At 45.4% G+C, this 22,175-nt stretch overlaps 1 protein-coding gene across 10 annotated transcripts in view; it reads left to right on the top strand.

The window, feature by feature from the left end:
- LOC129822249 (neurobeachin-like) overlaps positions 1-22,175 on the top strand; it is a 318,368-nt gene that overhangs the window by 80,091 nt on the left and 216,102 nt on the right. For 7 of the 10 annotated variants that reach the window (XM_055880368.1, XM_055880366.1, XM_055880362.1 and 4 more), the window contains 22 exons: positions 638-806; positions 6,983-7,062; positions 7,657-7,719; positions 8,207-8,304; positions 8,921-9,013; positions 9,267-9,375; positions 9,715-9,796; positions 9,889-10,012; positions 10,293-10,485; positions 10,685-11,032; positions 11,252-11,560; positions 11,635-12,072; positions 12,412-12,629; positions 13,058-13,211; positions 13,688-13,711; positions 13,840-14,020; positions 15,884-15,993; positions 16,266-16,331; positions 16,423-16,591; positions 17,320-17,432; positions 17,595-17,926; positions 21,219-21,370. In XM_055880368.1, the coding sequence (XP_055736343.1) occupies positions 638-806; positions 6,983-7,062; positions 7,657-7,719; positions 8,207-8,304; positions 8,921-9,013; positions 9,267-9,375; positions 9,715-9,796; positions 9,889-10,012; positions 10,293-10,485; positions 10,685-11,032; positions 11,252-11,560; positions 11,635-12,072; positions 12,412-12,629; positions 13,058-13,211; positions 13,688-13,711; positions 13,840-14,020; positions 15,884-15,993; positions 16,266-16,331; positions 16,423-16,591; positions 17,320-17,432; positions 17,595-17,926; positions 21,219-21,370 (3,625 nt within the window). The remainder of the gene's footprint in view (positions 1-637; positions 807-6,982; positions 7,063-7,656; positions 7,720-8,206; positions 8,305-8,920; positions 9,014-9,266; positions 9,376-9,714; positions 9,797-9,888; positions 10,013-10,292; positions 10,486-10,684; positions 11,033-11,251; positions 11,561-11,634; positions 12,073-12,411; positions 12,630-13,057; positions 13,212-13,687; positions 13,712-13,839; positions 14,021-15,883; positions 15,994-16,265; positions 16,332-16,422; positions 16,592-17,319; positions 17,433-17,594; positions 17,927-21,218; positions 21,371-22,175) is intronic. The other 3 variants (XM_055880370.1, XM_055880363.1, XM_055880369.1) reach the window with 1 other exon arrangement.

Raw genomic sequence — 22,175 nt, forward strand, 5'->3', positions numbered from 1 at the left:
TGATCCATTATGTAAGACAACAGGGTCCTGATATTAGTGGATATTTTCTCCTCTGTATTGAAGACTGCAGCACTGACTCAGGTTTACTGCCAGCTGTCACAATCAGCTCCTCAACCCTGAGAAGTATTGAAGTTAAAGAGTGAAAACACATAATTACCCGTGAATAAGTGGATGAGTCGGATCAGAAGAGAGAGAGAGAGAGAGAGCTTTTAGATATCTCCTCTCCGTTAGATGGAATAAAAACTGTAGAGGGACTGTGTAGGATTATTGTCCAGTCTATTGCTAATTACAGAGGCTGTATTAATGAGCCTGAACAGAGTGGAGAGATGGAGAGAGAGGAGAGGGGGGTGATGAGAGGAGGCTGTTATAGTGTGTTCTAACGAGTGTGATGTATGGTGAGCCACAGCAGCATGTCTCGCTCTCTGTTCTACACCTGCATGGAGGGTGATGGGCTCAGCTCAGCTTGAACCTCTTTAATTCAGTTCACAGCCTTAATTGAATACCTTGAGCAGCCTGGAGTGAGTTATAAATGATTACCTGATAGCGATATTCATGTAGAATCACTGGGTATAGGTTCATGGTTTGTTTGTTTGTGTGTGTGTGCGCGCATTCATGCGTGTGGGTACTCTCCCCTCAGGTCCAGCTCTCTCTGTACACATACCTGTCTGCAGAGTTTATCGGCACGGCAACCATCTACAACACCATCCGTCGTATTGGGACTGTGCTGCAGCTGATGCACAGTCTGAAGTACTACTACTGGACCTGCAACCCTGAGGCCAGCAGTGGCATTACACCAAAAGGACTGGGTAAACACACACACACACACCACTCACACACCACAGGTCCAGAGATGACAGGCATCTCCTCTCTGTGTAGTAACAGGCTGCCATGAGGCGGCTGTCTGCTGTGTTGGAAGTCAAAATCCCCCTGAACTGTCATGTCATCTTCCTCTCTCAGCTTTTTCTCTCTGAAACTATTCAGAAGGCTCCGAGGGCCAGGTTCTGATACAGGCCTACAGTATATGATTGGAAGCAGTACTGTATGTATCCTACAGGTCAGGTTAGAACAGTGCTGATGACCCTGGTCTTTGTCTCAATGGCATCCTATAAGGGCTCCAGGCAAAAGTAGTGCACTATGTAAGGAATAGGGTGCCATTCGGACGTAACCACAGGAGAGAAGTGCAGTTTATTCCACAGAGGAAGTAAATGTGTATTAACTGTGTAATGAATAGTTGATGCAGCAGCTTAGCCTCTATTGACAGAGTTCACATGGTTAGTGATTTCTCATGAAGCCCAGAAAACAACAAATACCATGACCATTAATCAGCAGTAGGCTGGAGAATGTTGCCAGAGCTACAGACTAGTCCTATATGAAATATTGAGCAGAGCTACAGTACAGATCTATGTGAAGTAGGATACTGAGTGTGTTTGTCTGTGGTAGGGAGAGTTATATATAGACAGCTCTGGAACGTTCTTCTACGTTTCTATTCTGACCTGGGGAGGGTTTGGACATTCTGGGTAGTTTTGTTTTTTTGTTTTTACTGATGTTGATGAATAATAGATATTGTGTTATAGATTGCTTGTTTTGGTTGTTCTTACTAACGTCATGGCCTGTTTTGCTTTAGTATGTGTTGCAAAAACAGTGAGTCAATACTAGTGTATAAGATATTTGTTGAGGTTGGTAGCTATGTTCTGTTTGTTGAGGTTAGTAGCCATGTTCGGTTTGTTGAGGTTAGTAGCCATGTTCGGTTTGTTGAGGTTAGTAGCCATGTTCTGTTTGTTGAGGTTAGTAGCCATGTTCTGTTTGTTGAGGTTAGTAGCCATGTTCGGTTTGTTGAGGTTAGTAGCCATGTTCTGTTTGTTGAGGTTAGTAGCCATGTTCTGTTTGTTGAGGTTAGTAGCCATGTTCTGTTTGTTGAGGTTAGTAGCCATGTTCTGTTTGTTGAGGTTAGTAGCCATGTTCTGTTTGTTGAGGTTAGTAGCCATGTTCTGTTTGTTGAGGTTAGTAGCCATGTTCGGTTTGTTGAGGTTAGTAGCCATGTTCGGTTTGTTGAGGTTAGTAGCCATGTTCGGTTTGTTGAGGTTAGTAGCCATGTTCGGTTTGTTGAGGTTAGTAGCCATGTTCTGTTTGTTGAGGTTAGTAGCCATGTTCTGTTTGTTGAGGTTAGTAGCCATGTTCTGTTTGTTGAGGTTAGTAGCCATGTTCGGTTTGTTGAGGTTAGTAGCCATGTTCGGTTTGTTGAGGTTAGTAGCCATGTTCGGTTTGTTGAGGTTAGTAGCCATGTTCGGTTTGTTGAGGTTAGTAGCCATGTTCGGTTTGTTGAGGTTAGTAGCCATGTTCGGTTTGTTGAGGTTAGTAGCCATGTTCGGTTTGTTGAGGTTAGTAGCCATGTTCGGTTTGTTGAGGTTAGTAGCCATGTTCTGTTTGTTGAGGTTAGTAGCCATGTTCTGTTTGTTGAGGTTAGTAGCCATGTTCTGTTTGTTGAGGTTAGTAGCCATGTTCTGTTTGTTGAGGTTAGTAGCCATGTTCTGTTTGTTGAGGTTAGTAGCCATGTTCTGTTTGTTGAGGTTAGTAGCCATGTTCTATTTGTTGAGGTTAGTAGCCATGTTCTGTTTGTTGAGGTTAGTAGCCATGTTCTGTTTGTTGAGGTTAGTAGCCATGTTCTGTTTGTTGAGGTTAGTAACCATGTTCTATTTGTTGAGGTTAGTAGCCATGTTCTGTTTGTTGAGGTTAGTAGTTATGTTCTGTTTGTTGAGGTTAGTAGCCATGTTCTGTTTGTTGAGGTTAGTAGCCATGTTCTGTTTGTTGAGGTTAGTAGCCATGTTCTGTTTGTTGAGGTTAGTAGCCATGTTCTGTTTGTTGAGGTTAGTAGCCATGTTCTGTTTGTTGAGGTTAGTAGCCATGTTCGGTTTGTTGAGGTTAGTAGCCATGTTCGGTTTGTTGAGGTTAGTAGCCATGTTCGGTTTGTTGAGGTTAGTAGCCATGTTCGGTTTGTTGAGGTTAGTAGCCATGTTCTGTTTGTTGAGGTTAGTAGCCATGTTCTGTTTGTTGAGGTTAGTAGCCATGTTCTGTTTGTTGAGGTTAGTAGCCATGTTCGGTTTGTTGAGGTTAGTAGCCATGTTCGGTTTGTTGAGGTTAGTAGCCATGTTCGGTTTGTTGAGGTTAGTAGCCATGTTCGGTTTGTTGAGGTTAGTAGCCATGTTCGGTTTGTTGAGGTTAGTAGCCATGTTCGGTTTGTTGAGGTTAGTAGCCATGTTCGGTTTGTTGAGGTTAGTAGCCATGTTCGGTTTGTTGAGGTTAGTAGCCATGTTCGGTTTGTTGAGGTTAGTAGCCATGTTCTGTTTGTTGAGGTTAGTAGCCATGTTCTGTTTGTTGAGGTTAGTAGCCATGTTCTGTTTGTTGAGGTTAGTAGCCATGTTCTGTTTGTTGAGGTTAGTAGCCATGTTCTGTTTGTTGAGGTTAGTAGCCATGTTCTATTTGTTGAGGTTAGTAGCCATGTTCTGTTTGTTGAGGTTAGTAGCCATGTTCTGTTTGTTGAGGTTAGTAGCCATGTTCTGTTTGTTGAGGTTAGTAACCATGTTCTATTTGTTGAGGTTAGTAGCCATGTTCTGTTTGTTGAGGTTAGTAGTTATGTTCTGTTTGTTGAGGTATATAGCTATGTTCTGTTTGTTGAGGTTAGTAGCCATGTTCGGTTTGTTGAGGTATATAGCTATGTTCTGTTTGTTGAGGTTAGTAGCCATGTTCTGTTTGTTGAGGTTAGTAGCCATGTTCTGTTTGTTGAGGTTAGTAGCCATGTTCTGTTTGTTGAGGTTAGTAACCATGTTCTATTTGTTGAGGTTAGTAGCCATGTTCTGTTTGTTGAGGTTAGTAGCCATGTTCTGTTTGTTGAGGTTAGTAGCCATGTTCTGTTTGTTGAGGTTAGTAGCCATGTTCTGTTTGTTGAGGTTAGTAGCCATGTTCTGTTTGTTGAGGTTAGTAGCCATGTTCGGTTTGTTGAGGTTAGTAGCCATGTTCGGTTTGTTGAGGTTAGTAGCCATGTTCGGTTTGTTGAGGTTAGTAGCCATGTTCGGTTTGTTGAGGTTAGTAGCCATGTTCTGTTTGTTGAGGTTAGTAGCCATGTTCTGTTTGTTGAGGTTAGTAGCCATGTTCGGTTTGTTGAGGTTAGTAGCCATGTTCGGTTTGTTGAGGTTAGTAGCCATGTTCGGTTTGTTGAGGTTAGTAGCCATGTTCGGTTTGTTGAGGTTAGTAGCCATGTTCTGTTTGTTGAGGTTAGTAGCCATGTTCGGTTTGTTGAGGTTAGTAGCCATGTTCTGTTTGTTGAGGTTAGTAGCCATGTTCTGTTTGTTGAGGTTAGTAGCCATGTTCTGTTTGTTGAGGTTAGTAGCCATGTTCGGTTTGTTGAGGTTAGTAGCCATGTTCTGTTTGTTGAGGTTAGTAGCCATGTTCGGTTTGTTGAGGTTAGTAGCCATGTTCTTTTTGTTGAGGTTAGTAGCCATGTTCTTTTTGTTGAGGTTAGTAGCCATGTTCTGTTTGTTGAGGTTAGTAGCCATGTTCTGTTTGTTGAGGTTAGTAGCCATGTTCTGTTTGTTGAGGTTAGTAGCCATGTTCTGTTTGTTGAGGTTAGTAGCCATGTTCTGTTTGTTGAGGTATATAGCTATGTTCTGTTTGTTGAGGTTAGTAGCCATGTTCTGTTTTGAGGTTAGTAGCCATGTTCTGTTTGTGGAGGTTCGTAGAACCTGGAGGTTGTTATGATCCTTCTAGTTCCATTAGATCTGCTTTTCCTTTGTCTCGGAGCACTGTGGTGTTGCCTGTAGATAGGGAGAGAGGGAATGGGGGGAGAGGGAGAGAGATAAAGGGAAAGGGAGATAGGGAATGGAGGGGAGAGGGAGAGAGATAAAGGGAAAGGGAGATAGGGAATGGGGGGGAGAGGGAGAGAGATAAAGGGAAAGGGAGATAGGGAATGGGGGGAGAGGGAGAGAGATAAAGGGAAAGGGAGATAGGGAATGGGGGGGAGAGATAAAGGGAAAGGGAGATAGGGAGAGAGCTAGTAGATAATCAAGTGTTCAATTATAAGAACAAAGAGATGGTGGTTGGAACGGAGCTGCTGCTGCAGGTACACTCTGGCTACAACCCAAATGGCACCCTATTCCCTATATAGTCCATTACTTTTGACCAGGGCCCCTAGGTAAAAAGTAGTGGACTATGTAGGGAATGTAGGTAATAAGGTGCCATTTGGGACGCAGGAACACTTTGTCTTTGGAAATGTTGCTGCTGGTTTCTCTGGGAGTCTGTAAATAGAGAGCCATCAAATTAAACCAATGCATCAACCTCTCACACACAGCCACTGCAGTGCAGGCTCAATTTCTCTCAATCCCTAACATGTGCTCGCACACACACAATCTCTCTCTCTCTCGCCCTTGCACTCTCTCTCTCGTTCTCGCTCTCTTGCTCTGTCTCTCTCTGAGTTATTCTGTTAGACACACAGTCTGTTGGTCCTGTTCCTCTTATGTAGTCACATCCTCTGAAGTCACATTTCTAATTTCAGGTCACACTCCCAGCGTCTGGAACTGATCCATTTGGATAAGAGCCGTAACAATATTTTCTAAATTCCAAATGGCACCCTATTTCCTACGTAGTGCACTACTTTGACCAGAGCCCTATAGGGCACTATAAGGATTAGGGTGCCATTTTGGACACAGACAATATTGTCTCATCTTGCACATGGCTGAGAACCTGTGTATCCTCACAAAACATAGAGTATTGATCAACCCTGTGAAATATTATCCAAAGCTATTACTGCCTGCTTTATCTGAACCAAGCCAAGGGTGAAAGTAAAATTAGTTCAATTTCCTAAGTCTCTATAATAGGATGTGTGTAGGAAGCACGCTGTCATGATTGCTATGGATTAATTACCAGTCGAGTCACACTGACTCACTGTAGCGAGGAGGAGAAAGTGGATTTCTGCATTAATAACACAAACATAAATCATTTATCAATAAAGTGAACCTTATCCTCCTCCTGCCCAATACGCTTGGGGCAGGTTGACTGAACCAACCAATGAGAGCCTGAGGATCAACAGTCCATGAATGTAATTGGTTGTGATTAAGTTGGATGCAGCATGTGGATGCAGCTGTGTTGTTAAGGATGCTGTTATCTAGCCACTTGTTCTGTCCCTGTACTGTGTTCTCAGATGGCTTTCTATTAATCAGTCTGACAAGGAGCTGAGGAAGCCTGTGTTGAAGGGTTCCATTGATTTCTGAGGGGAAACAGGACAGTCAGATGTTGTGTTACATTGTGTCTGACAGCAGAGGACTATCCTCACTCTGGGAGATACATTCTCATATGTCTTGTGTAAATGAAAGCTTGGTGTTATTGATCTCTCTGTGGCAGAAACCTGTCCACGTACACTATATGTAGAACAGTATGTTGACAACCTTTCAAATGAGTGGATTCGGCTATTTCAGCCACAACCGTTGCTGACAGATGTATAAAATCCAGCACACAGCCATGCAATCTCCATAGACAAACATTGGCAGTAGAATGGCCTTACTGAAGAGCTCAGTAACTTTCAATGTGGCACCGTCATAGGATGCCACCTTTCCAACAAGTCAGTTGGTGCCAAATTTCTGCCCTGCTAGAGCTGCCCCGGTCAACTGTAAGTGCTGTTATTGTGAAGTGGAAACATGTAGGAGCATCAACGGCTCAGCCTCGAAGTGGTAGGCCACACAAGCTCACAGAACGGGACCACCGAGTCCTGAGCACAGTGCTGGGCTGCAGCTGTAATCAATAACCAACCGTCTGTAACGTGTCATATCTCATATCTGGTCAGTCATCTGGGTTTGGCAGTGACTTGTACTGCGCTCTGTAGATTTCTGATAGCGATGGATTGTCTCTGAGATGTGAAGTCAACATCAGACGTGTGTGTGTGTATGTGTGTGTGCACGTTACTGATCCCAGTGATTCGGTCTGTGTTTGTCCTCAGATGGTCCAAGGCCCACCCAGCAGGAGATCATCTCTCTCAGGGCTTTCATGTTGCTGTTCCTCAAACAACTCATCCTCAAGGTACTGCACACACGCGCGCACGCACGCACGCACGCACGCACGCACGCACGCACGCACGCACGCACGCACGCACGCACGCACGCACGCACGCACGCACGCACGCACACACACACACACACACACACACACACACACACACACACACACACACACACACACACACACACACACACACACACATACACATACACATACACATACACATACACACACACAGCTCAAACAACAATTAACTTCCAATCTGTTCCTGCAGAGAGTCTGGTTCCTCATCAGAAGTGTTTAAACTTTACATCACTGTTAACAACAACAGGAGACTGGGGAACAAACACTGAACGTGCTGCAATATTATAGTCATCTCACAAACCAGCATGTGTCAACTGGTTCCAAAATGAGAATTATTATCCATTAACAGCATAGCTCATGCCTACGTTTATCTCCTGGATACTGGCATACAAACACTCTGGCGTTAGCTACAGTATATAGCAGACCTGCCAGTGATCATTAAGCAATCTAAGGCAGTTTCCCATCTGTTTCTGTTAATAGTAGGAACACATTGTTTCTTTGGTCAGTGTGAAAACGTGTGTAATTTCTTAGGACCGAGGCGTGAAGGAGGATGAGCTGCAGAGTATCCTGAACTACCTGCTAACCATGCATGAGGTGAGATTCAAGTCCCCATGGTTCTGTACTGTTAAAAAAATAAAATCATGTTTTACCATTATTTAACTTGGCAAGTTAGTTAAGAACAAATTCTTCATTACAATGACATCCTATCCTGGCCAAACCCTGAATACACTGGGCCAACTTTGCACCTCCTTCCCAATCACGGCCGGATGTGATTTAGCCTGGTTTCGAACCAGGGACTCTTGCACTGAGATGCAGTGTCTTAGACCACTGCACCACTCAGGAGCTTTAGTTGTATAGGATTGAGAGATCTGTCCATTGATGATGCTCTACTGTATGGAGCTATAATCTCTCTATCTCTCTCCCTGTCTCCCTTTCTCTATCCCTCTCTATCTCTCACCCCCCTCTCTCTTTCTTTCTTTTTCCAATTCCCCTGTCTCTCTCTCTCTCTCTCTCTCTCTCTCTCTCTCTCTCTCTCTCTCTCTCTCTCTCTCTCTCTCTCTCTCTCTCTCTCTCTCTCTAGGATGATAATATCCATGATGTTCTTCAGCTGGTAGTGGCTCTGATGTCAGAACACCCAGCCTCCATGATTCCAGCTTTCGACCAGAGAAACGGCATACGGTACACACACACACACGCGCACACACACACGCGTGCACACACACACACACACACACACACACACACACACACACACACACACACACACACACACACACACACAGCCCTTGGGGAACAAAGCCCCCTTGCTGTTGATGCACAAAATGCATGTAATAACATCACATCTCTAACACTGGAGCCAGTGTTGTGAATCTACATGATACCTGTTGAATAATTCACATATTCTGTAAGAAGAAATCTACATAGAAATGTTATGATATTAACATATTCATTTTTATTTCAGACACTGATGATCAAACATACTGTATGCCCTGTGTATTCTATGAAATATACATGTATATCAGCCACTGACTCCTGCGGAGTTCTCAGAATCTTCACTGTAGGAAATGGAATGGCTCAGTTTTGATCAGGAAAATAATTTAGTCGTCACTCCGACACACAGACTCTCAGCACAGACAGGGAGGTCTTTCCCTGCACACCTGACTAGTTCAGCCTGGTTTCATTGTCTGCGTCCCACCACTCCATTCCCTTTATAGTGCACTATGACCAGAGCCCATAGGGGACACAATCATTAACCTGTCTACATGTGACTCATATGTCTCCTGTCCTGTTCCAGGGTGATCTACAAGCTGCTGGGCTCGAAGACTGAGAGCATCAGAGTCCAGTCCCTCAAAGTCCTAGGATACTTTCTCAAACACCTGGGACACAAGTGAGTTATTATCCCTCCCTCCCTCCCTCCCTCCCTCCCTCCATGAAAGACTGTCCCCAAGAGAGGTCTGGATCTATGAAAGACATTATCTTCTTCTCTTCTCCCCTCTTCTGTTCTCCCTTCTTCTCCCTTCTTATCTTCTTCTGTTCTCCCCTCTTCTCTTCTTCTCTTAAAATAAGTATTGTCTGAAGCGTAAATCTGTCATCCAGGGACTTCTAACAGGGTTACTGTGTGTGTGTGTTTCTGTCCACAGAAGGAAGGTTGAGATCATGCACACACACAGTCTCTTCACTCTCTTGGGGGAGAGGCTGATGCTTCACACTAATACTGTGTCAGTGACCATCTACAACGCGCTGTACGAGGTACATTCTTCTCTCTAACTTCTCTATAACTGCACACACACACACACTTCTTCTTCAGGGATCTCTCGTAGTCGAGTATGATTTCCCTCCAGGTGTCACGGCTCCGGGTTGCGTTGTGAGTCTGGCTGGCCATGGGTCCTGAGATGGCTGAACAGGCCAATCCGTGACCTGTAGATCTTGTGGCAGTGGGGATCAGGGATGGTTATAGCCTCGTGCTGATAATCTCCTCTAACCTCATTATGTCCACCCCACTGTCCTGTTAGAAGCAGAGACTACCTTGGTACATCCCAAATTACACCCTATTCCCTATTTAGTGATTGTCTGTGTTCTTCCCATCAGATCCTGACAGAGCAGGTGTGTACCCAGGTCGTCCACAAACCCCACCCTGAACCAGACTCTACAATCAAGATACAGAACCCCAGTAAGTCTGTCTGCTATCCCTCTGAATGTTATTGTAGTCAAGTCAAACTTTCTTTAAAGTGCAGACTTAGCAAAGGCGTGTGTGTGTTCCAGTGATCCTTAAGGTAGTAGCGACCCTGTTGAAGAGCTCGTCCCCCAGTGTTGAGCTGATGGAGGTTCGACGTCTCTTCCTCTCAGACATGATCAAACTGTTCAGCAACAGCCGCGAAAACCGACGGTGCGGACATGCATGGACATGCACGCAAGCTCGCACACACACACACACACACACACACACACACACACACACACACACACACACACACACACACACACACACACACACACACACACACACACACACACACACACACACACACACACACACACACACACACACACACACACACACACACACACACACACACACACACACACACACACACACACACACACACACACACACACACACACACACACTATTACATAGTTAGTAGTAGTATATATTATTGTTCTAGGTGTCTGCTGCAGTGTTCAGTATGGCAGGACTGGATGTTCAGTCTGGGCTATATCAACCCTAAAAACCCAGAGGAACAGAAGATGATGGAGATGGTCTATAGCCTCTTCAGGATCCTGCTCTACCATGCCATCAAGTATGAGTGGGGAGGTTGGAGGGTCTGGGTGGATACACTCTCCATCGCTCACTCCAAGGTAAGACTCAGTGGCTGTCTGCATCCCAAATGGCATATAGTGCACTACTTTTGATGAAGTTATTGATCATGTCTCTCCCTCTCTATATGGTAACCTACACGAGGCACATATGGAGTACCTGGCTGAGATGAGCTTGATTATTAATTATAGGTGATTCATTCTAGATAATATTATTGATAATGTTTGTTCTATACTGTAGGTAACATACGAGGCCCATAAGGAGTACCTGGCTAAGATGTATGAGGACTACCAGCGTCAGGAAGAGGAGAACATTAAGAAGGGGAGGAAGGGTCTGGTCAGCACTATCTCAGGCCTGCAGGACCTCCAGGCCGGGGGCATCCAGGGGAACATGGAGATCAGAGAGACAGACTCCCAGACACAGACCCCGGAGAGCGAGGCCGACTACCCCGAGACCCCCGGCCACCCCCGGAACACACTGTCAGAGGGGAAGACAAGGGAGGAGGGGGGGCTCGGGGGGACAGGGAGGACGGGGTCAGGGGTCAGAGTGGAGGTTCATGACCTGTTGGTGGACATCAAGGCTGAAAAGGTATGGTGTCTCCATCTGTTTTCATAGTTTTTACAGGTGATGAATTTAGCAGATGCTCTTATCCAGAGCAACTTCCAGTCAGTGCATTCAACTAAGTTTAGTTGGAAAAAAACACCACATATCACAGTTCTTGCAAGTAGACTCTTAAAATCAATCAGTCAGTCAGTTAATCAATCAATCCATCAATCAGCTAATCAATCAATCCATCCCTCTCCCCAGGTGGAAGCCACAGAGGTGAAGCTGGATGACCTGGACCTGTCTCCAGAGCCGCTGGGCGTGGCAGTGGGTGTGGCTGGGGGTGTTGTCTCTGAGGACAGGGGCGGGACGTTGGTCCAGGTGGACTCCCTATTGGACAACGTTTACTGTGCTGCTGTAGAGAAGCTGAGCAGCAGCGCTGCAAGTGGAGTACTGGTCCCTAACGCAACTGTCGCCGTCGCGCCCGACAACCACAACACTGGTCCCCTCATCACCCTTGCTGATGACGACAAGGACAGTCTCCCAAGCAACAGCAGCTTCCTGTTTGGCCAGGTTAGTTCATCTTTATTTTCTTCTGCTTGTGTTTTGTTATGTGCAAGTTAACTAAACAGAACTGAACTCAACAGGAAGAGCCCCTGGTCCTGCCAAGTCCTGGTTCTAACCCTGATCCAGACCCCGAGTCCCCTTTGCACCTGGGCCACAGCCATGACCTGGGCCTGCTGGACCACATGACTGGCAGCTCCGAGCTGGGGACCGTCGGCATAGTCGGCATGGTCAGTCCTGGTGGTCCGATCAGCAGCATCCTGGAGGAGGAGAGGTTGAAGCTCCAGACCACCCTGGGTGTCGTCACCTCCATGCCCAGGGAAGAGGCCTGCTCTAAGGGGTCAGAGTTCACAGAGACCAGGGTTGGAGCTAGGGCTGGAGGGTCTGGGTTGTCGGAGGCGGGCGAGCCCTTGGCTGGTGGGAAAGGTAGTGGGTCAGATGCAGTCAGGAACACCTCAGACACAGAGAGGTCAGACGAAGGAAAGGAGGTTAAGAAGATACAGACCACTGCTACTACACAGGTTAGTTAAGTTGCAAGACCTCCCTCCTTCTTGTCCTCTCTTCCTCCTCTCTCCGACTTCCCTTTGTCCCTCCTCTCTCCCTCCTGTTAGTGAGTCTGATGCAAGGAAGGATGAGAGGAGGAGGACAGAGGACTAAAATACTATTAATAGAGTCTCTGCTGTTATGTAATGACTCATTTTAATTTACACACTGCTTTATACACTGTGAATTACAGTTTTGTGTGTGTGTGTGTCTGTGTCTGTGTGTGTGTGTGTGTGTGTGTGTGTGTGTGTGTGTGTGTGTGTGTGTGTGTGTGTGTGTGTGTGTGTGTGTGTGTGTGTCTAATGTGTGTGTGTCAGTCCCTTCATAGTCGTACAGCAGCCCAGCTAGAGCGTGACCTGCGTGTGGACCTGGGCTTCAGAGGGATGCCCATGACAGAGGAGCAGCGCCGCCAGTTCAGCCCTGGCCCTCGCACCACCATGTTCCGCATCCCAGAGTTCAAATGGTCGCCCATGCACCAGCGCCTCCTCACCGACCTGCTGTTGGCCCTGGAGACAGACGTCCACATCTGGAGGAGGTGAGGGGACCGAGATATTGAGGACATGTCCCTAATCACACCATAGTCCATATGTAGTGCACTACTTTGTATCAAAGCCCAATGCCCCTCTGTAGTGCACTATTTCTGACCACTTTGGGCTTCCACAAAGGACATGCAGTAGAATGTTACATTAACATTTTGATCATTTAGCAGATGCTCTTACAGTCAGTGCATTCAACTAAGTTAGGTAAGACATCCGAATATCACATTAATTGAGAGTAAAACAAGAGTTACAGTATATCCTGCAGCCAGGGTTTCTAACTAGCCTTACTGTGGCTGATTATTCACCACGTATCCCTGACCTGACCTAAGACCTGACCTATGCTTAACATTGTGTGATATGCTACTGCATCCTAATTAAATTAACTGTAATCCAGTTCTCCCTCTCTCTTTCTGCCTCCCTGCAGCCATTCAACCAAATCCGTCATGGATTTTGTCAACAGCAATGAGAACATCATCTTTGTCCACAACACCATCCACCTCCTCTCTCAGATGGTAGACAACATCATCATCGCCTGTGGAGGGATCCTTCCTCTGCTCTCCGCTGCCACCTCTCCTTCTGTAAGTCATTCAGTCAGTCTTTCTACTACTTGTTCTCCTGTAAGTCAGTCAGTCACTTTCTACTACCTGTCCGTCTGTAAGTCAGTCAGTCACTTTCTACCACCTGTCCTTCTGTAAATCAGTCAGTTAGCTTCTCTGCCACCTCTCCTTCTGTAAGCCATTCAGCCTCTCTGTGGTGCCACACTACCATCTAGTGGTGGCTATTAGGAACTGCATGTTTATGTCTTAATTAATGATCGGTTTCAGAAATAGGACTAGTTGATTGTCTTTATTGATTGTAGCCGTTTTCATTTGCTCAGCTTCATTCTGCTAATGAGAATTTTACTTTGTCAGAGTCGTTTAAGTTGGTGATGGTTTCCTCTGTGTGTTTTGCTTATGTGTGTTAAGGATTGTATGTGCTTTAACTGCTGATTGGATCTGTTGATTTGAATCATCTGTTGTGATTTTTTCTTCTGTTTGTTTGTGTGCATGGCCAGACTACCCAGGTTAGTGCATATGCTGTAAGTTTTATTTTCTTTCTAAACAGTTATTCTCTCAGGTACAATATTTAGTATTTCTGTGTCTTGAGTGTATATGATTGTCCCCTCTTCCCCATCTCCTGTCCCCTGAACCCCTGCGTTGTGAGCAGGCTGAGTTGGAGAACATCGAGGCGACCCAGGGCATGTCTTCAGAGACGGCTGTGTCCTTCCTGTCCCGTCTGATGGCCATGGTGGATGTTCTGGTGTTCGCCAGCTCACTCAACTTCTCTGAGATAGAGGCTGAGAAGAACATGTCCTCTGGAGGCCTGATGAGACAGTGTCTTCGACTGGGTAAGAGTCTGTGTGTGCCTGCGTGCGCGTGAGCTTGTCACACACATTAACTGTCATGTTCGAGGATTCATGAGATCAGTAAATGTTGTGGTAAAATCATTTCACTATCATTTCAATAATTCCAGTATTCCATGAAATTCTTTGATGTGGTCAACCTAGCTAATTAATTTTCTAAATGCACTGCTATTAGGTAATAAATGTGCTTTGGTGAGTCATGATTTTCATAAATGGTGTGTGTCTGCTGTAGTGGTTGGTAGTTCAGTCAGGTAGCTTGTCTGTGTAAAGGCCAGACTTTTGAAGCTAGCTCTGAAGTAATTCAGAACAAATCCACGCTCACCACACACACATACGCACACACATAGGAGCTGATCGTGGACTACAGGAAAAGGCGAGCCGAACAGGCCACCATTAATATCGACGGGGCTGTAGTGGAACGGGTCGAGAGTTTCAAGTTCCTTGGCGTCCACATCACCAACGAACTATCATGGTCCAAACATTCCAAGACAGTCGTGAAGAGGGCACGACAAAACCTTTTCCCCATCAGGGGACTGAAAAGATTTGCCATGGGTCCCCAGATCCTCAAAAGGTTCTACATCTGCACCATCGAGAGCATCCTGACTGGTTGCATCACCGCCTGGTATGGCAACTGCTCGGCATCTGACCGGAAGGCGCTACAGAGGGTAGTGCGAACGGCCCAGTACATCACTGGGACCAAGCTCCCTGCCATCCAGGACCTATATAATAGGCGGTGTCAGAGGAAAGCCCATAAAATTGTCAGAGACTGTTTTCTCTGCTACCACACGGCAAGCGGTACCGGGGCACCAAGTCTAGGACCATAAAGCTCCTCAACAGCTTCTACCCCCAAGCCATAAGACTGCTGAACAATTAGTAAAATCTCCACCGGACAAATTACATTTACCCCCTCTCCCTTTTGTACACTGCTGCTACTCGCTGTTTATTATCTATGCATAGTCACTTCACCTACGCTCAACTAACCTGTACCCCCGCACACTGACTCGGTACCGGTGCCCCCTGTATATAAACATTTTCTTAACTCTTTCTTGAACTGTACTGTTGGTTAAGGGCTTGGAAGTAAGCATTTAGGTCCCCACCGGTAAGGTCTACACTTAAAGTTTGATTTGATTTGTAACACACAGCTTATGTTTTACTATACCGGTGGAGACCTAACATTTATTTCCATTCAAAATCCTATTTTCCCTAACCCTAACCCTAAACCTAACCTCAACCCTAGCCCTATCCTTAACCCCTAAACCTAACCCCCAACCATGATTCTAACCCTAATTGTAACCATAACCCTAAACCTAACCCCTAAGCCTAAAATAGACTTAGTCGACGAGGGAGAATTTTCCACACACACACACACACACACACACACACACACACACACACACACACACACACACACACACACACACACACACACACACACACACACACACACACACACACACACACACACACACACACACACACACACACACACACTATCATCATCTGTAGTGTGAAATTTGTCTGGCTGTTTGTTTCACCATGACTCTGGCCTGGCAGCTTGAAACTAACAGTGATCAGACAAGCAGGTAGCCTAGTGGTTAGAGCGTTGGGCCAGGAACCGAAAGGTTACTAGATTGAATCCCTGAGCTGACAAGGTAAAAATCTGTCATTCTGCCCCTGAACAAGGCAGTTAACCCACTGTTCCTAGGCCGTCATTGTAAATAAGAATTTGTTCTGAACTGACTTGCCTAGTTAAATAAAGGTTTAAAAAAAAAAAAATAATAATAATAATGAATGTGTTTCAAGATGCAGCTTCTGATACCCTGTCTGTCTGTCTGTCTTTCCTCCCAGTGTGTTGTGTAGCAGTGAGGAACTGTCTGGATGTTAGACAGAGACAGAGGGACAGAGGGACCAACAGTAAAAGCCAGGACAACCTGTATGGCGCAGCATCTGCCAACAAGGTAGGTCCTCACCTAACCTCACAATTAAAAAATACATATTAAGTTGGTAATAATGGTACAGTTGATGGGTGGCTGTGACACCGGACGTACTGGAACTATAAGTGGGGGGTGTGTGGAAGATCATTAAGTGTGACACGCAATGTATTATGGATGCTACGATAGCGGCTAAGTAAACAGATTGTTACACGGCCGCTATGATGTCAGACTCCCTTAGTCTCCTCACTTTAGATCTCCTACAGCAGAAAATGTCTCAGTAACTTTCTCCCATCCAGGACCCTGACAGACTTCTACAGGACGTTGATATCAATCGTCTGAGAGCTGTTGTGTTCCGGGATGTGGTGAGTATGACTGTGTGTGTGTTTGTGCTGGTGCGTGTGTAACATGTTTGTGTGCGTATGATTGTGTAACATGTATATGTGTCCCCACCAGGATGACAGCAAGCAGGCCCAGTTCTTGGCCCTAGCGGTGGTCTACTTCATCTCTGTCCTCATGGTGTCAAAGTACAGGGACATCCTGGAACCACAGAGAGAGACCAACAGGATGATCAGTCAATCAGCATACAGCATTTGCCACGAGATCAACTCATCTACCAGCACAGGTGCATGCTTTTGTTATTCAACTCCCATCCTCTCAGCTCTCTGATTAATTCATGTGATCCACTAATTGCACTGTGCAGAATTAAACATGGAAATAGGAATGGAAGTGGAGAGGGGAAATGGGAGAGGGGAAGGGAGCGTGGGTGTAGGAAAGTTGTACATGCAGCCCTGGTCTCTGTGGTATGAACAGTAACATCCCACTGGGCACACACTGAGAGAGAGCAAGCAAGACATAGAGAGATAGATTTAGAGAGAGCGTAAAAGAAAGAGAGAAAAACAGAGAGATGCTGAGGGTTTGGGGCATTGTGAGGCTTGTTCTATTGCCAGCCGTCTGTCGTTGTCCATTAGCCAGTCAATCAGCCAGGAGGAGGGGATCAGAGAGGCTTCTGGGAAGGACACTTCACCGCCATCATAAATAATATCACCAGGAAGAGTTTCAGATGTCTGTCTATCTGGGATGGAAGTTAGAAGAGGATAAACGAGGAAGTTAGATGGGAAGAGCTTGTTCGACATCAACTGCATTGCAATCAGCAACTGCCAACTGGCTGATCTACGACTCACCTTGCATCTTAAATGACTACTCATTATTATTTGTAGATCGGTCTGTCAATCACAATTAACCCACAATGCATCACATATTTGATGCTCTGGAACACTATGTGTGTGAGCCCACCCAGTGTCCTTGTGTCCTGACTGTGTGTGTGTGTGTGCGTGTGTGCGTGTGTTCCAGAGACCCCCCTGGCGTACCCTGACCAAAGTAAGGAGGCCCCCACCCCTGTAGAGGAGCTCCACATAGAGAGAGGCTGTCTGCCGCACACTGACTCTGGCATTGGAGAGGAACAGGTTGCCCATCTCGATACTAGACTGTGTTCTCTTTTTTCGCTCTATTAGAGTAGATTGGAGTTGTATTATAATGTGTATTTGTGCATAAACCCAGGAAGAGTACAGGTACAAGAGTACATAAGAAACTAACCCCCCCCCCCCCCCCCCCCCCCGCGCCTCCAGATGGCCAGTGTGTTAAACGGGGCAGACTTGGACACTTCAGGACCTGGGCGAGCTGACGCCATGTCCTCCCTGCTCGGCAGCCTCTCCTCTGGGGAGAAGCATAGCCAAGAGTCCCTCTTGGAGCCGCCTGGCCTGGAGGTCCTAAGGAGCACCTCCTCCATCTCCTCCATCAGCCAATCAAACATCAACGTACGAAAAATCCTGAAGAGCTTAGTGGCTGGGCCTGTAGAGGGGGTGGAACCTGGACCAGAGCCCCTCCCCTACCCTGATCTTGCCGTACAGAGAGAGACGCATTCCCCCATGCTGCCCATGCAGTTCCACTCCTTTGACAGGTACGGTACACACACACACACACACACACACACACACACACACACACACACACACACACACACACACACACACACACACACACACACACACACACACACACAACCATTCAGTTCCACTCTTTGTACTGGAGGCTACTCTGTTATGCATGTCTTATGCAGTAAGAGTCAAAAGTTTGGACACACCTACTCAATCAAAGGTTTTTCTTTATTTTTACTATGTTCTACATTATAGAATAATAGTGAAGACATCACAACTATGAAATAACACCTATGAATGTGTTGGGATGAGTTGGACCGCAGAGTGAAGGAAAAGCAGCCAACAAGTGCTCAGCATATATAGGAACTCCTTCAAGGAAAAAGCATTCCTCATGAAGCAGGTTGAGAGAATGCCAAGAGTGTGAAAAGCTGTCATCAAGGCAAAGGGTGGCTATTTGAAGACTCAAATATAAAATAGATTTTGATTTGTTTAACACTTTTTTGGTTACTACATGATTCCATATGTGTTATTTCATAGTTTTGATGTCTTCACTATTATTAGTAAAACTAGTAAAAATAAATAGTAAAAATAAAGAAAAACCCTTGGATGAGTAGGTGTGTCCAGACTTTTGACTGGTACTATACATGTTTGACAACTGAGCTCCACAGTAAGATATTGTGTTAAGGGTACAGGTAGCCTAGTGGTAGAGTGGAAAGGTCGTTGGTTCGAATACCTGAGCCGACAAGGTGAAAAATCTGTCGATGTGCCCTTGAGCCAGGCACTTAACCCTAATATGCTCCAGGGGCGCTGTACTACTATGGCTGACCCTGTAAAGTAACACATTTCACTGCACCTATCCGGTGTGTGTGACAATAAAACATTTTTTCTTTTAATAAGGAGTTGATGTGTTGATGACCAGTACATATGCTTCAAGACAGAAATATAATGTATATAAATATAAATATAAATATAAATATAATATAAGCAGACTCAACACGCCACAGTTTATCCACCAGGTCTGTTTAGTTGTCAGGAGCAACATTCATGGTTATACAGTAGCAAGCTAAACATCACTCACGTTAGACATCTGGTACAGTTCACTAAGGCCCCATGGGGTGGAGTGTGTGTGTGTGTGTGTGTGTGTGTGGAAAGGTCTTGTGTGTGTTGTGTGTTTACATTCCTGCAGTAGATAAGACCCCAGTAATCTGTGTGCCGTCCCTGTGGTAACCTGCTGCTGACAGGAGGTCAGGGTTCACATCCCAGAATCCTTATCTTTCTGTCTGGTGAACGTTCTGTACCAACAAACTCCTGAACCATGTCAAGATTGGTGTGGCTATCGGTGTGGCTGTCGGAAGGGCCTGTTTGGTGTGTGTGTCACTTGTGATGAAGGTAAAAATGGAGGACAGAAGCGATAAGTAGATGGAGGAGAGGAAGGAGAGATGGAGGAGGAGATGAAGGGTCAGTTGAAGGACTGCAGAGGTCCCCTGGGCCCTGATGACTGATTAAACAGAAGCGGCGTCCCATCTTATCCCTCCTCCCTCCCCATGCCCAAGCCTGTCTCCTCACCACTCACAGCCCTAATATGCCCTGGCAGGCTGAAATGAGTTGCCAGAGCTCTCTGTATTATTTTTGAAATGCTTTCACACACAGTGTCCAGGTCACACATACGACTCCTTCATGCTTTAATGTCATCCAGCCTCAATTTGCTGTGTCTAATTCTTCTCCACCTACCAGCAGAATGAGCTGCTAGGCTGACTAGGCCTCAGGACGGCGGGGCTGTCAGGCCTGAGGCTGATAGGGACTGACAACATCAAAACAGAGCACAAAGAAAAGGCTCAGAGCGTTGAGAGGAGGGCTGAGTCCCCTGGCCTTTCTGGTTGATAGTCTCTCTGAGGTGGAGTTTTCAATTAGAGACTTCAATACCCAGAACTGGATGACCAGATGGGACCAGTGCACGGCTGATCTGAATACACCTTTAAATTCCCTCCTTTCTTTCTTTCTTTCTCTTTCTCTGTCTCTCTAGTACAGCTGTCTGACAGTAACAGTAACACAGGGGGATGTTGTCTAGCTCTGTATTTGTGATTACATTTTTAATGAAGAACTGATTTATTCTGTATGGTTTTAATTGAACTCATTATGTTAGGAAGTTTAATCTTTTGAATCTATTTCCATAGTATATCTATATGATTGAGGATGTGTGTGTGTGTATATAAATATATGTATCTACAGTCATCACCTCCTGTTCATTAATATTTCTTAGTAGATTAATCCTCACTTTATTCGCAGTAGCCCCTATTAAACACACCCCTGTTAATAAATGATGCCTTAGATAATCTTTGCATCATCCATGAGCACTCAGATAATCAATTATTCATATAAAAGGTTCCTGTTGGATCAACATACAGTATCAGACCGTAACCATGTCACACAGGGAGAGCTGCACACATCCTTATCTTAGCTTTTCCCCTTTTCATTTTAAATTCCATCTACAGTAGGGACAGATGTTGGGAATTAGTGCTAATCTGATGTGTGATGGAACAAGGCATGTGATTGTTCATTCAACCTGTCAGTGTTTTTATTGTTTGTGTTCCTACTCCTATAAATGATTAGATAAATAACTCAATATTAAACATGTAGCTGATTTTCTCACTGATGTGCTGCTGTCAATGATATCTACTCTAGACTAAAGCAGCAGTACACAGATGTATTGAATAAATTATGCTGTCACCATCAGTATTTCAGATACTATATAGTATCTCAGATTGTAATATGCAGCATACTTACATGGCCCTGTGTGTGTGTGTGTGTTCGCGTGTGTGTGTGTTCGCATGTGTGTGTTCGCGTGCATGTGTGTCATGCTGTTCATCAGAAGTGAATAAATAATTGCAGTAGATCCCAGTGGTCTGAATGTATGCTCTGTGCTCTCCAAGTGGACCATGGGAAGGTCACAAGTTTGGTCGTCTAAATACCCTGGTTCCATCCCAAATGGCACCCTATTCCCTATATAGTGCACTACTTTTGACCAGGGTTGTTGTCAAAAGTAGTGCACTATATAGGGAATAGAGTGCCATTTGGGATGCACCCCTGCTGGCAGTATTTACTGCCTTCCTCCCTCATGTGATGTGTTTTAGTGCCTATAAATGCATAAGAGGAAACCAGAAGTGTTTTTACACATAGAACAGTCTTTTTATATCCATGTATTTATATCTCTTCTTAATGATTTAATATTTCTCTTAATTACGTAATAGCAGCATTACTCACTTACTGCAGCTGCTCTCTCTCTCTCTCTGTCTGTGTGTGTCTCTCTCTGTATAGGAGTGTGGTGGTCCCAGTGAAGAAGCCTCCACCAGGCAGTCTGGCTGTGAACACGGTTGGACATGCATCCTCCAGCAGCCTGATAACAGGCTCCACCCCCAACATCTTTGTTGCAGCCTCCAACACCCCCAAGAGCATGATCAACACCACCGGTAGGCCTACACCCATGGGCCCTGGTCAATTGTAGGGAATAGGGTGCAATTTGGGACAAAGCCTTCTAGTGTATCCCACTTAAACCCCAGTTCCCTAGCCCCTAATACTTAGCCACTTGTGTATACTTGGAAGGAGTGGGTAGATATGAGTAAAACTAGTGACAATTCCACCTAACCTACAGTAGCTGAATAACAGGGAGCTACTACTACCATACCAATATTATTGCTTATACCTACCTTTCTTGTCTATGAGGTGCCTAGGGGCTAGTGACTAAAGGGTTGGGGCTAGGAGTAAGGGCTTGGTGTAGGGGGGGTAGGGGGTAGGGTATAGGTGTAGGGGTAAAGGGACAGCGGTTGATGTAAGATTCAGCCTGACATACAAACCATCTGAATGATGGTAAACAGGGACTCAGACCCACGAGGTTACTAATAACACTACTAATGTGTTCGGCCGGTAATGTGGTTTATTTCCAGGGAACTGTTGCTAGTTGGAGTTCGTTAGTATTTAATTTGAGTAATTACTGCAGATTTTAATAACCCAGTGGGTCTGGAATGTGTCCTTTGAAGCCGGTCCAGGAATAGGAGCAGAATTTGCGTCCCAAATGGCTCCCTATGTAGTGCACTACTTTTGACCAAGGCCCATTGGGATCAAAAGTGGTGCACTATCTAAAGAATAGGGTGCCATTTGGGACACATCCAATTTGTTTGTCGGCTGCATAACTGAGGTTTAATAATGGAGTGTAGAAACTCATACTGAGCACCAGAGGGCACTCACTCTCTACTGCTCTACATGACCATGCTTCCT

The sequence above is a fragment of the Salvelinus fontinalis genome, chromosome 24 (assembly GCF_029448725.1).
Source record: "Salvelinus fontinalis isolate EN_2023a chromosome 24, ASM2944872v1, whole genome shotgun sequence".
Taxonomy (NCBI): Eukaryota; Metazoa; Chordata; class Actinopteri; order Salmoniformes; family Salmonidae; genus Salvelinus; species Salvelinus fontinalis.